Raw genomic sequence first — 15,863 nt, 5'->3', positions numbered from 1 at the left:
TTGGCATTTACAGTTGTAACAGCGACTGGCAATGAGTGCCTGTTCAAGACCCATCCAAATTAAATCTTAAAACCCACGCCTAAATGAATTCATTGGCATGAGATGTACGGCTAACCAATGGCATGGAGGCACTGGGCGTGTCAGATAATCATAATTCAATTCCAATAACACCCTTTCCCCCAAATCCAGAATTTGCAACAGAAGTCGTCTCAACAACTCAATTAAAACTCCAACTAGTACATTTCAGCAAATAGTAACTTAACTAGTCATGGCTTGATAAGGACTTAAACATATAGTGGAGAGCATTAGATCCTAACCAAATACCTAATCATAATTGTTGCCCCATACCCCAGAAGCTCCTGCTGATATTTATAATGATCTGATATAGAAATGGTCATAAATAATCACAGGGCTCAGGATTTACAGTCAGTGCACCCAAATATTCGAATGGTTAAATCTGCACTATGTACATTTTCCACGAAAGCTAATAACTATTAAACAAGAATCTACAATTTCAGAACTAGAAAGTTTTTCAAGAATTAAACGCCAAACATCAAGTCGATCACAGTGAGTTTTTCACGATGAAGCATTTTAATTTGTTCTGGTAAACTTTTTGACATTAACAGTAATCTGAAAATGGTGCGGCCACAACTCAAGTCACTAGAGAGGCTGCTGATAATAATCAGCCTACATAATGCAGGTTAACACCCTTCTATTAGATTCCACTATCTGCATCCATCTGGCTGGGTCTGAGGCTGCTATGGTTTGCTTCGTCACACTGACTGACACTAACCATAGAACTGCTTGATAAGGACATACGCTAACGTATCTAGAGGGATAACAATCATGGTGTTTTTTTCGCCCCGCATGAGACTACATTAGCAACAAGTGAGCATTTTGTTGCAAGCTCATCCACGCTTCCTCTACTTTACTTAGAATGTTATTTTGATTTCTGCTGTAAGTTGCGCACTTTCCTTGCACATCTTTCCATTTCGTTAGTAGCGTACGTCTTGTGTCCCCATGACTGCATGTTGCACGGCTCTAATGAAAAGCGACAAATTAAAAGACACCGATATGCAGTCGCTCACCCTTTTCCTTTCCTCCCAAAGGAATCCATCTGTGCCGCCCAGTTGATCACCGAGGACGAGGGCTTGGCTCGGCTGGCCCACACGGTGCAGGTCTTGGTGGACCTCGCGCCGACTGCTGCCAGCCACCGCCGCGCTAGTAGACCGGAGCCGCTAGGGGCGGACAGCTAAGCACTGCTCCATCCTTCTCTTAGCTCCATGTCGTCCACTGATTTTGCTGTCATCCAAAGGTCCAAAATGGTACCCCAAAAACATCAATGAAACACTTGGTTTGTAATCATTGGTTGTTGAAAGTGAAAGATGGATTTCTTCCGTGTTTAAGAGTAAAAACAGGCGTTTAGTTCGATTTTTTTGGTTTTCAAGTAGGCCTATATAAATGATGCACATGGCAAGTGGAAGTCGAGCAACTTGTTTTAAAGTTGATGCATACTTTTTTTTTGTTAGGATTTTAAACGTTACATTTTTTTTACTCGTCAAACATCTAATTATCATGCAATTGTTCATACGTGGGCATTATCCCGACCAACAATAACAGCATATGACTGCACTGAATCCATAAAAAAAAGCATGTATTTTCAATCTTTGTCAGTTCCATTCCCTGTTATCGTCATTCAGTAAATTCAAATAAAAAGCTATATTTTGATCGACTATATGGGTAGTGACTTGAGTGTTGCTGTTTATTCCTGTGCCCATCAGACTCCATCCCAGCTCTCATATTAAGTTGACGAAGAGAACACAGTCTATCTCTTGTTTAACAGTTCTACCGATAACTATGTATAACCCTAACCCTCTACCTAATCAGAACCCATTATGAAGGGCTCATAGGCCCCTGAGCTATGGTTAGTTTTGGGCCTTACTAAACCTTTTAGCCCTGTTAAGCTCGGGCGCAGCTTTGAAAATGCTTTGTATTTTTGTTTGTTTTTAGAAAAAAAGTCGAACGTTTTTTGTAAATCTAACAACATGATGTTATTTGACCTTGGGTGTTTTGAAAGGCGCCTCTAAATTAAATGTATTATTATTATTATTATTATTTCAAATCATGACGTCACAAGGGTGCAGCTGATAGAGCTGTTTATAGCGACCCCTGGAGTCCTGTCACGATAGGTCTTCACTGGAGCTTGACGTAGAGTTGGAAGCCGAACAATGTCATGTGAGTTTTAATGCCGCGTTTCCACTGCAGGGTGCGGAACGGATCGGATCGCAAAGGTGCGGTAGGGAGGGGGCGGTATAGCCCAGCTCAGTTCCGAGGTCGCGTTTCCACTGCTGACAGTACCCTTTGTGGTAGGCCGGATGTCGATCGCCGCGGCAGCTAGGTAAACATCGTAAACAACGTCTTCCTCCCCAAGAATGCAGACGAACGTCTCCACCTCCTTGTTCGCCCAAGCAAGCGTTTTACGCGACATGTTAATTGTAAAGAATAATACCCCGAGGCTACTGTTTGTTTGTTTTTATCCCCGCACCACCCGGAAGTGATGATTCTGTCGACCAATCAACGGAGGGGGTGTGTAGCTAGAATTTCCCGGGACCCTTTCAGGCGTCCGGTCTCGTTTTCGGTACCCCAACTGAGAAGTCCCGAGAAAGGGGCCGGAACGGGTACGGCAAAGTCCGGGTCACGCCCACTTTTGGCGGTGGAAACGCGACCCGACCCGCACCTTTGCGATCCGATTCGTTCCGCACCCTGCAGTGGAAAAGTCAACTATAAGTCAACTATAACCGCCGGCCACTTGGTAGTGTCTCGACGGTGCAGCGGTGAGTGCTGTTGGATTGGTAGCGCTCGAGACCGGGGTTCGAGTCCTGGCACACTAGATCATTCGGCCTGAGCGATGTCATGTGGTCTGAGTGACAAACATCATTCAGACCAAGATTGAGTGAGTGACAGAGTGAAGTCTGAAGATTAAGCTTACTACCACAAGTATTTAATGTTATATGTAACCAGACGTAGGCTACTCGAGGGAAATTGAAATTGAGTCGAAGTACTTTGGCGGGCGGAGCCAGGCTAGGAGATCTGGGGAGTGTGTAAAAAAACAACACAGATCTTTCAAGAACGAAGCACCGAGAACCAGCCTGGCGTGGATTCTACTGTGTGACGAAATGGTGGGGAAATAGTGTTGCCCAATCTGGCAACACTGGTCTCCACCACCCCCTCTAGGTGAACAACAACCTCCGCTTCCACATCCAGCAGGCGGAACCGCCTGTCTGCTTGTGTGTGCTGACTCAATCCCCTGAAGAACGGTATGAATTGAGAATCAGGAGGGGGGTCTATTTGAGTTTGCATGATTGTATGATAATTGCTTTCTTTTATTTATCCCATATTGTATTCACCGGAAGAAACAAAGTGGAATGGGTAGTCCACAAGCCGGTGTTCACGAGAGTTTCAACTGCTACTTTGCAAAGTAGCACTTATTTCTGGACTGTGTGAATTGTAAAGTCAAGTATAACCTCCAAAACATCAAGATCTGTGTCTTGGTGGTATGGTGGTAAGGCTGTGGGTTAACACTCTGCAGGTGCAGGTTCGAGTACCCGCACGCACGGCTAATAAGAATGATGAGTTTTCAGACACTATGTATGTTCAGGTGCCCTGCTCCGAACCAGGGTTCAAGAGGTACCTTAATGGCCACATCTTATCTCTCTATCATGTGAATGGTAAAGTCAAGTATAACCTCCAAAAAGATCTGGTAAGTGTCTCGGTGGTGCAGCGGTCAGGGCTGTTGGTTAAAGCTCTGTAGACTCAGGTTTGAGTCCCCGCTCACGCAGCCACCAGAGTTACCTTGGTGGCTGTGAAGTCAAGTATGACCTTTGGAAAAGGTAAGCCACCAAGGTACCTTGGTGGCTGTATAGTCAACTATGACCACCACCATGGCGTCTTGGTGGTGAAGTGGTCAGGGCTGTCGGTTAACGCTCTGTAGACTGAGGTTTGAGTCCCCGCACGCACGGCTAATAAGAATGATGAGCATTCAGACACTATGGTTCAGGTTCCCTGCTCTGAACCGGGGTTCAGGAGGTACCTTAATGGATACCTGTTATTTCTCTATCATGTGAATGGTAAAGTCAAGTATGACCTCCAAAAATGCTCTGGTTAGTGTCTTGGTGGTGCAGCGGTCAGGGCTGTTGGTTAATGCACTGTAGACTCATGTTCGCGTCCCCGCACGCACGGCTAATAAGAATGATGAGCTTCCAGACACAATGTAGGTTCAGGTGCCCTGCTCAGAACCAGGGTTCAAGAGGTACCGTACCAGATACATCGTATTTCTCTATCATGTGAATGGTAAAGTCAAGTATAACCTCCAAAGATGCTCAGGTAGGCGTCTAGGTGGTGCAGCGGTCAGGGCTGTTGGTTAACGCTCTGTAGACGATGGTTCGAGTCCCTGCTCACACGGCAACCAGCGGTACCTTAATGGATACGTCTTATTTCTCTATCATGTGAATGGTAAAGTCAAGTATAACCTCCAAACATGTTGTAGTTAGCGTCTTGGTGGTGAAGCGGTCAGGGCTGTTGGTTAACGTTCTGTAGACTCCGGTTCGAGTCCCTGCGGCAACCAGCGGTACCTTAATGGATATGTCATATTTCTCTATCATGTGAATGGTAAAGGCAAGTATAACCTCCAAAAATTATCGGCAAGGCGTCTTGGTGGTGCAGCGGTCAGGGCTGTTGGTTAATGTTCTGTAGACTCTGGTTCGAGTCCCTGCTCACACGGCAACCAGAGGTACCATAATGGATGCATCTTATTTCTCTATCATGTGAATGGTAAAGTCAAGTATAACCTCCAAACATGATCTGGTAAGTATCTTGGTGGTGCAGCGGTCAGGGCTGTCGGTTGAAGCTCTGTAGACTCTGGTTTGAGTCCCTGCATGCACGCACGGCTAATAAGAATGTTCAGCATTCAGTCACTATGGTTCAGGTTCTCGGATCTGAACCGGGGTTCAAGAGGTACAGTAATGGATGCATCTTATTTCTCTATCATGTGAATGGTAAAGTCAAGTATATCCTCCAAACATGTATTGGAGGCAGAGTCTTGGTGGTGCAGCGGTCAGGGCTGATGGTTAACGGTTAAGTTAACGCCCTGTAGACTAAGGTTCGAGTCCCCGCTCACACGGCCTCCGAGATGAGAATACACCAAGGTCGGCTCCTCCACGTTGGCGCGTATCCCAGAACCCCACCTCCCCTTCTCCGGGGGGGGTGGGGGGGGGGTAAGGACTACAGGGGTCTTGCTACTTGTGGTAAGGACTAATGGGGTCTTGCTACTTGTGGCAAGGACTACTATTTTACTTTTCCCATTATAAGCCAAAAGGGAAACTTTCAAAGGGAAACTATCAAAAAGTATCACTTTTTTTACTTTTTAAAAGTTTCCCTTTTTTGATGAAACTTTTTAAAAGATATATATATATTTTTTTTAAATGTTTTTTTTTGTGTTTTCTGTTTATTTTTTAAAAAAGGTTTTTAAAAGTTTCCCTTTTTTGATGATACTTTTTAAAAGTTATATATATATTTTTTCTTTTTTTTTTTTGTTTTTTTAAATGTTGTTTTTTTTGTGTTGTTTTTGGAAAAAATCTTTTTTTTGTTGGTTTTTTTATTTGAATTTTTTTTTGAAAAAAAACACTTTTTAAAAAAAAGTGGTTTTTTTTAAAGTTACCCTTTTTTGATGAAACTTTTAAAAAGTTATATATATATATTTTTTTTTTGTGTTATGTGGTTTTTCTTTAAAAAATGTTTTTTTTTTGTGATTTTTTAAAAAAGGTGTTTTTAAAAGTTACCCTTTTTTGATGAAACTTTTAAAAAGTTATATATATATATTTTCTTTTAATTATTTTTTTTGTGTTATGTGGTTTTTCTTTAAAAAATGTTTTTTTTTTTGTGATTTTTTAAAAAAGGTGTTTTTAAAAGTTACCCTTTTTTGATGAAACTTTTAAAAAGTTATATATATATATTTTTTTTTGGTGTTTTTTTTTTTTATTTTTTTTTTGGTGTTTTGTGGTTTTTCTTTAAAAAATGTTGTTTTTTTTGTGATTTTTTAAAAAAGGTGTTTTTAAAAGTTTCCCTTTTTTGATGAAACTTTTTAAAAGTTTCCCTTTTTTGATGAAACTTTTAAAAAGTTATATATTATTTTTTTCTTTTTTTAAATGTTTTTTTTTTGTGTTGTTTTGTGGTTTTTTTGAAACCCGTTTATCTTTTTTTGGGAAAAAAATGTGTCTTTTTTTGGAAAAAAACTTTTTTTTGTGTTTTTTTTTTTAAACACTTTTAAAAAAAAGTGTTTTTTAAAAAAAAAAAGTGTTTTTTTTTAAAAAAAATGGTTTTTTTTAAAAAAATGTGTTTTTTTTTAAGTAAAATGTTTTTTTTTTACAAGGGTGTTTTTTTTTAAAAAAAATAGTTTTTTTTTTACAACAAGGGTGTTTTTTTTTACAACAAGGGTGTTTTTTTGAAAAAAAAGTGTTTTTTTTGAAGAAAAAAGTTTTTTTTGTGTATATTTGTTTTTTAAAAAAAAGTGTTTTTTTGGAAATGCTTTTTTTTGTGTTTTTTTTTTGAAAGAGTTGTTTTTTGAAAGAGTTGTTTTTTAAAAAAGGTGTTTTTTTTAAAAAAGTTTTATTTTTTTAAAAAATGTGTTTTTTGTGTTTTTATGTATTGTTTGTGTTTTTTTTCAAGAAAGGTGATTAGGGGGCTCTATAATGGTTGGGCCAATGGATGTTCAAAAAAGTAGCAAGACCCTTTTAGTCCTAACACCCCCCCAGCCCCTCTGAAGGACCCCTTAAGACCAGTAGCAAGACCCCCTCCTTCCCGCAAGTAGCAAGACCCCCTTTAGTCCTTACCCGTGGCAGAACCCCACCCCCCCAGAGGAGGGGGTGGGGTTCTGCCACGTTGGGGACCGTTTGGGGGTACTCCCTTCTTGGTGGCCGGGTGAGCGGGGACTCAAACCGGAGTCTACAGAGCGTTAACTAACCGTTAACCATCAGCCCTGACCGCTGCACCACCAAGACGCTTACTAGTATGTGTTTGGAGGTTATACTTGACTTTACCATTCACAAGATAGAGAAATAAGATGTATCCATTAACGTACCTCTGGTGGCCGTGTGTGTGTCTCATAGTGTCTGAATGCTCAACATTCTTAATAGCCATGCGTGCATGCGGGGACTCAAACCTGAGTCTACAGAGCGTTAACCGACAGCCCTGACCGCTTCACCACCGAGATGCCTTGGTGGTGGTCATAGTTGACTTTACAGCCACCAAGGTACCTTGGTACCTTGGTGGCTTACCTTTTCCAAAGGTCATACTTGACTTTACAGCCACCAAGGTAACCCTGGTGGCTGTGTGAGCGGGGACTCGAACCTTAGTCTACAGAGCATTAACTAACCGTTAACCACCAGCCCTGACCGCTGCACCACCAAGACGCTTACCAGAACATGTTTGGAGGTTATACTTGACTTTACCATTCACATGATTGAGAAATAAGATGTATCCATTAACGTACCTCTGGTGGCCGTGTCTCATAGTGTCTGAATGCTCAACATTCTTATTAGCTGTGCGTGTGAGCTGGGACTCGAACCTTAGTCTACAGAGCGTTAACCAACAGCCCTGACCGCTGCACCACCAAGACGCCGACTACAATTTTCTCGGAAGATCTACTTCAATTGACAATGACAATTGTCAACTCGACAATTCAGCAGACTTAGAAATAATAGACTTAATTGAACACAATGCCATTGACAATCACATTGAAAAGCTTGTGATTGAAAATCACAAGCTCTCCCTGTGGCACCAGACAGTGAGTTCAGATGTTCAGAGGTTCAGAACATCAGAGTTTCAGAAGATCAGAGGACGTATATATGACCCAACATTTATAAATACATGACATAATTACAATAAGGGTTGAAAGAACATTGGCAGGTCTTGATCCGAGGTCCGAGGTCATCTCTCGGAGGTTACACATGATATGAGTATTGCGGTTTCTTCCTTTGCCAATCAGACTCCATCACACCTCTCCTATTCAGTCAAGGAAGAGAAGCCTACCTTGGGCTAGCCCAGGGTGACCGGCAGTGTAGAAGATCCATGTTGAATCGGACCAATCAACCACCGCAAAAGCCAAAGTTATAGTTGATAACAATTTAATATCAACACCACGCATGGCATGATTTCCAATAGGAATAGGATGTAGGTTTTGGAATGAAGCCCAGCGCTCAGAGGAAATAGACGGAAGGACTGAATGGACTGCTCCGTTTTGCATATTTAATTGCTGTTCGGGCCAATCGATGGCTTGTAGAGACTGATTGACAGGCCAGCCCCGAAGACGCACAACTTTATAAAAAGTCTTTCATTATTAATACATTTTCCACGTTAAATGATTTTGTATATCAGCACGTCATTAGAATTAACTTTTTGAAACGACGTCTGCCTAAAAAACACCAACTTCAAATGACTTAGTCATTTCCTTTCTATTGGCAACATCCGAAGACATGCACTTCTGTAATAATTTTTAAAACGCATTATTATACCATTGACTGGGTTAATTAATCTGCAACATAACTTAACCAGACCAATTCTAAAATAAACATGAATCAAAGTAGGAAAAATACAAAGTAAATTAAACCACATTGATGAACACAATAAAAGACACTTCCAAAGAATGCATTTATTCAACCCTTCATTTCTGAGAGCATTGGATTTCTTTTTCTAATTTGGGTTGCTCTCTTTTCTCACCCAACACGTGCTTGCATCTGAGTGCAAATCAGACTTATATCCGTGTTGACATTCATAGTGCTGATTGATTTATTCAGTGTACAACGTTTACACTACGGCGTGTGAGTTACATTCCCATCTAAAATCCAACTGTGCGACCCTGAGAGAGCATCGCAGGGAACCACACACACACACACACACACACACACACACACACACACACACACACACACACACACACACACACACACACACACACACACACACACACACACACACACACACACACACACACACACACACACCTAGTTCCAACTGTGTGCGTCCAGACATTTGTGTGTTGCTGGTAGCGGTGCGGTCTTCATTTGGCCCCCGGGTCCCTCCAACCACCGAAAGCCTTCTCCAGGTGGAGAGCCAGGGCCAGGGGGAGGCGGTCCTGCAGCTTCCCCGCGATCAGCTGTACCCCCATGGGGAGGCCCTCCCGGCTCAGCCCCAGGGGGACCTGGGTCACTGGCAGCCCCAGGATGTTGATGATGCCTGCGGAGCAGAACCCAGACGCAAAAACTACAATCAGTGGACTTCTTTTACGCAGAACAAACGAATCATCCAAATAAAATAAAGAGTTTTAGAACTCGTTATGTGCGAGGAACCGCGGTTTCCGTAGGAGTGCATGTTGATCCATTCAAGAATTACATAGTGCCCCCCCCCCCCCCGATCCATGCCAACCTACACTGGATTCCCGGGCTCTTTTTCAACCCATTGTCTTCACTGTCCAACACTGATTTATGGGCAACGAAAAGCAACACAAAGAGGACCGGTTCCACTGTAGAGCGGGCACCATATAGTCTGAACTCAGCCACCCGGGTTTGAATCCTGCCCGGGGGCCTATGCTGCATGTCCTCCTCTCTATCTCCCGTACCTTCCACTCTATCTCACTCTCAAATGAAATAAAACATCTTTAAAAAGTATAAACAATAGGAGCACGTTTATACACTGTCTGTCCAGACACGGTTGTGTTCATCGGGCGTAAACAACGTCTGAGAAGCACTCGCCGGTGTAGGCGAAGTCGAAGGGCCTGAAGAGCGGGTGGTGGTGCTTGGGGGCCACGTTGGGGTGGGTGGGGTACAGCAGGACCCCGTCCGTCCCCAGCAGCTCCTCCACCTCCCGCTGCAGCTTCTCCTTGTGGCGCAGGATGGAGGCGGGGGCGACCGCCGGCTGGGCCTTCTCAATCATGGCCAGGCCTTGGGTGACACGCGCGCATGCACACACGCACACACACACACACACACACACACACACACACACACACACACACACGAAAAAGTCATTATTTTTGTTTCTCCATCAAAAATCTCAACATATAATACATTATTCAATAATGATTCACTATGGCAAAATAATAAGACAAAAACAATACACAAGACAGGATGTTCCCCTCTTTGTTAAAATACTGTCCTTAAACAATGTCAGAGCCACGTGTAACTCTTATGATTGCTGATAATAACAGTCTGGTAGTAATACAATTATATATACATGGCGTTCACTTGACCTCCCACATTATGCACTGCAATGTTAACTGGTACTTCTCCGCTATTGTGAAAACCTTAAACCTGTGTGTGAGGGGGGGGATCTCTCATGAACCGACCCCAGGTCGAAACAAGCTGAGATGATGCTCTAAATATTGTCATGGGCCACGCCGAGAGTTAGGATCGTTCTGAGGCAGTTGAGTTCAGCAGCGAGAAAAACTGCCAGAGGTCATGAGGTCATAAAACCCCCGCACGGATGAGCCCCTTCCCACCTGCAGGACTTCATTATTCCGTTTCGTCCTCCTCGACCCCTCTGTCCATCAACAGCGTGTCAATCCCCGTTTATCCTAGCCTGGCAAGCCAGACCCATATCGGAAAGATATTAGGTCTGGCCTCGTACGGTGGCAGTGTGGGCGGGATAAACGGTTGTCTTTCAAGTTCCCTCTGCACGCAATAGGATAGCGTTACAACCAATCAGAGCAACGAAGAAGGTGACGTAGTCAGAGCGACGGAAATTTCCGTCGCTCTAAAATCAAACTTTCACCGTATCCGGTCGGCAAAACTCCGAATACATCTTTCTTTTCAAGGAAAGACTTCAGTACAGTTCTTTGTTAATTTCTCAAAGAAAATGATAACTTCAAGTCTTGAAGATTTGCCGCCAAAGCCGAGTCGAAAGACAGCTGTTCGCCAGCAGCAGCAGCCATTATTGTTTACCTAACACGGAACCGTCGCAGCTCTGTCGTAACCGTCCTCTGCCAGCTGGCCAATTAGATCCGCCCGCGCTCCGTGGCCATCATCCACGTCCCGTCCCCCGCCGTGGTAAGGATGCTCTCTGCATGAGCTCAAATGCCATGGTTGAAGTATGCTCGTTTAAAGGTGCAGTAGGTGGGATTTAAAAGTGACTCATTATATCACCAGTTGCCTCTTCTGACATCACAAGTGGGCGTGTCCACCTAGATGTGTTCTGGATAGATCAGTCTACCAGCCTACCCAGTGGACTGGAGCAAACTTTGCTCATCAAAATAACTACACCAGCGATTTTATGGGTCCCTTTGCACACATCAGGGTAAACAAAGTGGATACAAAATAACTGTAGGCCTACATATAGCCACCAAAACAGGTCAAATTGAGCAAAGAACATGAACAGTCATTAATAATGAATGCACAGAGAAGGATTCACAAATGTATTTTGTGATTTATATATAAATTACTCTCTTCTCACAAATACATTTCAATGCACACACAAATGGATATCGGTATGTTTAAATGTAAAATAAATCCATAAACAAAAATAAGTTTCACCAGCACATTTATGATCAACAAACAAATGTGCCTTGTTTTAAATAAATGTAATGTTTGGATGTTTGTGAACTTGTTTGCATTTGTGTGTGAACTGGACTGTATTTATATGTGGATTTTTGAGACTCTCCTGACGTCGCTAGATTCACAAATGCATTTTTTTCAACAAGGAACTCTCTGTAGCCAATCAGATGCCTCCCTGCAGTTCCAACCTCTGAGTCCAGTCTCCGAGCCTCCCGGTTCCCTCGGTCAAATGTCTATGGGAATAATAACATGGGTTTTTTGAATGATCGTACATAACAATCTCTAGGAGGCGAAGAAGTAAAAGCTGCGTCACGTTTTGAGCTACACACTTTTCCATCTAGTTTCGACTGTGTTTTGTGATTGTCGGTGCTGTTAAAGTAAACGGCACCGACAATGTAAAAACCCAGTCACTGCAGTCATGTGATTGGCTGAAAACGAGGGAGGCATCTGACTGGCTACAGAGAGTTCCTTGTTGGAAAAAAATGCATTTGTGAATCCAGCCACGTCAGGAGTCTCAAAAATCCACATATAAATACACAAAGGTTCACAAATGAAAAGCGTCTTGTAAATTCAAGTTTAACAGTTTGTATATAAATGTAGCAACATCCAAATACATTTTGATGAAAATTGCAAATATTTTTTAATTCATATATTTATGGATTTATATTACATAAATTTAAATCAAGGTACATTTGTGTGTGGATCAGAAATGTGTTTGTGAAACTTATTTGTTTATGGATAAATTTTACATTGATACATACTGATATCCATTTGTGTGTGCATTGAAATGTATTAGTGAGAAGAAGAGAGTAATTTATATATAAATCACAAAATACATTTGTGAATCCTTCTCTGTGCATTCATTATTAATGACTGTTCTGAATCTGACCCCATAAAAGAATGACACTTCAGCAATGAACAAAAAAATATGGTTCTGATGTGCCATGTTAGGCTTTTATGAGTTACTACATTGCCCCTCTGCTGGTCACAACTAAAATAGCAACTTGTAATGTATGCCCGTTGGTGGTTTTTTTCAATCGGAGGCAAAGTAAGCGTCAAACATTAGAAAGCAACGGAGGTCTTTTAACCTGGTTGTCGAGAAAAATATTACATCCCATACACGACTTTTTCCTCAAGGCTTCAAAAACAACTCGTATTCACATTTCTTCCGTGTCAAGTATTTAACTCTTTTCACAAATCTGGCAATAAATACCTACTGAAGAAAGAAACATGTCTTGTCCTCCATGTCTCTGGCAGGATACGGTTATAATGATCATCTCAACGTTTTCTATTTGTCGTCTGCTATCAGACTTTAGATTATTGTTTTGATCACTAGATCCTCAATTGAGCCTCAGTCCATTGCCGCTGTGGGGAAACGGCGTGTCGCTCTCCGCGGTGCTGAACCGACATGCCCTCAGAGGTAGAAAATATTATAAAAAATGAATGCTTAGTCAGCATTGCTGTACAGCGGTTTTACTATTTTACTAGGGACAACTTATATTATTGGTTATTATTTTAGTAATTTGTTCTCCTGACTGAACCCAATGCAGCCTTTTTTATTACGATGGTACGTTTACATTTCAGACTCCGTGGTTAACGTGAAACCCTGTTGGTGGCTTTTGACTATTCTCATCCGAAAACTAAGAGTTGTTACTAAAAAGAGTTTTAATGCACCAATGATGAATTGAAATACTCAATCTCCAAGAAGGTCTTGTAAGTTAATGTATATATTGCCACATTAGTTAACACAATGTTAACTAATGTTGGGTGTCGGTAGTAAAATATTTTGCTACCGACACCCAGTGTCACATTCATAATATTGCACACATCAATGGGCATAAAATATTTTGCTACCAACACCCAACATTAGTTAACATAGGCTATGGGCATAGGCTCCATAGCATATGCCCATTGATGTATGCAATATGAATGCAACACTGGGTGTCGGTAGCAAAATATTTTATGCCCATTGATGTGTGCAATATTATGAATGTGACACTGGGTAATATTTTGTTTTAATGGGAAACATTACCACTTAACACCAAAAGTGTCACCAAAAAGTGTCTTAGTCTTGAAAATCTAAATTTGTAAGCTGCTGATTGAAGTGCTGGAGACCGGGGTTCCAGTCCTTATGTTAGTTTTTTTTGTGATTGAGTGAAATTATGTCAAACATAAAATCCGACACCACCCATTATGTTGGTTGTTTTAAACAACCCATCACTGTCATGTGAATTCGATGTAAATTATAATCTCCGAATCCATAGTAGCCTACAGTGCCTCGGTGGTGCAGCAGAGGGCGCTCTTGGTTTTCAACTCAAAACCGGGGTTCACGTCCCGGCAACCTTGGTGACTGTAGAAATCCTCAGTCTGACATTAACAACATTTGTATCAAATTTTATATGTAACCTCCAACCAGATCTGTCACCGTGGCGCAGCAGATATAGGCCCTGGATTACGTCCAATGGACTGTATTGTAGAAGCCCTGCCACGGGCGGTCTCCATAGGAACCTGACTATTTCAATGTGAGGACAATAAGGTCAAGTATAGTTTGCAACTATACCCTAGGCCTGTGTCTCGGTGGAGCAGAGTGGAGCACACGACTCTCGGCCCTGAAGTCCCGTCAGTCCGACTCCATAGACTTTTAAAAAAATGTACTGGGGGAACTTTCATAATACGTCCTAATAAAATTAGCAAGAGGTCTTTGGTTCTAACACCCTCCCCCAGCCCCAATGAAGGTTGGAGGGGTTCTGCTGACACGTTGAGGTCCCTGTTGGTGTTGGCCCGTTCTTGGTGGCCCCGTCAGTGGGGACTCAAACCTGAGTCTACTGAATGTTGAGCAACACTAACCGCTTCACCAACAAGGATTTACTACTACTAGGATTTGCTTGGAAATTATACCGACTTCACAATTCACATTACATAGAAATAAGAGACTAACTCAGGTTAACTCAAAGTTACCAAACAGGTAACTCACCCTGGTCTCCAGAGGGTTCTACAGCAGTGCTCTCCACTGCACCACTAAGACGTGGACAAGGTTCAAGTATCCAAGACATTAGCTCAATATTACATTAGGTTCCACAGGACCAAACCCTGCGCTCCAGAAACTGAAGAAACCTTCCAATGTGAAAAACTTTGTGAGCTCTGTGATAATGATCAGGCAGCAATCGCTGGCACCTTTTTTTGCATCAGACTTCGTCGTGATGCTCTTAAAACAGTAATGAAATGCAGGCAAAACTACGTTGATAACGGCTATTTAAAAGGAAGACATTAGTATGAGATTTATGGCTTACCAGCCCACCACCACCATGCTTCGTGGTGGGGGTGGGCTCGTCGGCCAGACGCAATTGCATTTCCGATTAACGTCACAGAAGCTAATCAGTAGTTGATAAGAGCATGTGTGTGGGGACGGGTTTAGTGTACCACTACAGTCCCCCCCCCCCCCCCCCCCCCCAGGGATGTAGTGCTAACCAGCAGTGGGACAAGCTGCCTGACATTTACCGGTCCTAATTGAAGATCGGTATGAACTCTCACGTTTCAAAGATGGGACGGATATCAGAGCTTTTTTTTTTTCTTTTGCTGGATGAGAGATAAATGGCAACCAAATGAAGTGAGATCCTGTAGGGAACAGTGCTTGGGTCGACCGCATGGAAGGATTTGGTACATCGGAACGGTCGACACAACAGGATAGGATTCAGTCCCGTCAGGGGAGGAAGGATATAAACCCTACCTCTGGACTTGTAACAAACAGTTCTACAGATGGTGACTTGTAACGGAGAGCCTTCGATTGGCCCAGACGGCCCCACAATAAAAGCCAACAACCAATCAGAACCCATTATGAAGGAAGCAGCTGTATTCCGAAAGGACAGAAAAACATGGTAAGATTAGGCTCTGCATACTTTCCCAATGTACTACATGCTAAGTACACGCTAGTTAGTTTGCGCGTCTTGCTGCCCTTACACCACGCTTCTGCTCAAACTTTCTGCTACTTGTCCTTTTTACATCTCGAATGCATTAGTATACGTCTCGCCTTGTGTTGGGCCTTTCCACTCTAGTCTCGGGTACGTTACCTGACAGAATCCGTACGTGTATGTGGCAGGCTGGAAGAACCTTGGGGAAAGTATTAGTGGAACTCCAAGTCATCAGGATATTAATACTGCACAGACACATTTCAAACCTCCTGTGTATGTCAACGACACACAAAATGTTGAAAGGAGAAACAATCTAAAATATTTATTTAATTCATCATTATACATAACTATGACT

General features: G+C 42.4%; 2 protein-coding genes across 2 annotated transcripts in view; one reads left to right on the top strand and one right to left on the bottom strand.

The window, feature by feature from the left end:
* The window catches only part of lrch4 (leucine-rich repeats and calponin homology (CH) domain containing 4), a 36,481-nt gene extending 32,744 nt beyond the window's left edge, over positions 1-3,737 (top strand). Inside the window, exon 17 of the mRNA XM_056575428.1 lies at positions 1,110-3,737. Within this exon, the coding sequence (XP_056431403.1) occupies positions 1,110-1,256 (147 nt within the window). The 3' untranslated portion in view covers positions 1,257-3,737. The remainder of the gene's footprint in view (positions 1-1,109) is intronic.
* Positions 3,738-8,689: 4,952 nt separating this feature from the next.
* Positions 8,690-11,011, bottom strand: LOC130369878 (fatty-acid amide hydrolase 2-A-like). The gene is made up of 3 exons (XM_056575461.1): positions 10,992-11,011; positions 9,804-9,992; positions 8,690-9,288 (listed from the first exon to the last, which is right to left on the bottom strand). Exons 2-3 carry the CDS (start codon positions 9,982-9,984, stop codon positions 9,113-9,115), a joined length of 357 nt encoding a protein of 118 aa, XP_056431436.1. The 5' UTR covers positions 9,985-9,992; positions 10,992-11,011; the 3' UTR covers positions 8,690-9,112.
* Between the last annotated feature and the right edge of the window lie 4,852 nt (positions 11,012-15,863).

Source organism: Gadus chalcogrammus, chromosome 17 (genome assembly GCF_026213295.1).
Source record: "Gadus chalcogrammus isolate NIFS_2021 chromosome 17, NIFS_Gcha_1.0, whole genome shotgun sequence".
NCBI lineage: Eukaryota > Metazoa > Chordata > Actinopteri > Gadiformes > Gadidae > Gadus > Gadus chalcogrammus.
The sequence above is the reverse complement of the archived record's forward strand: the minus strand, read 5'-3'. Positions and strand labels throughout refer to the sequence as shown.

Bases quoted from the DNA above. Each gene is read 5' to 3' on its own strand.
- LOC130369878 (XM_056575461.1), bottom strand. From the start codon at position 9,984: ATGATTGAGAAGGCCCAGCCGGCGGTCGCCCCCGCCTCCATCCTGCGC. The intron at 9,289-9,803 runs GCGAGTGCTTCT...TCTGCTCCGCAG, and splicing joins CTTCGACTTCGCCTACACCG to GCATCATCAACATCCTGGGG.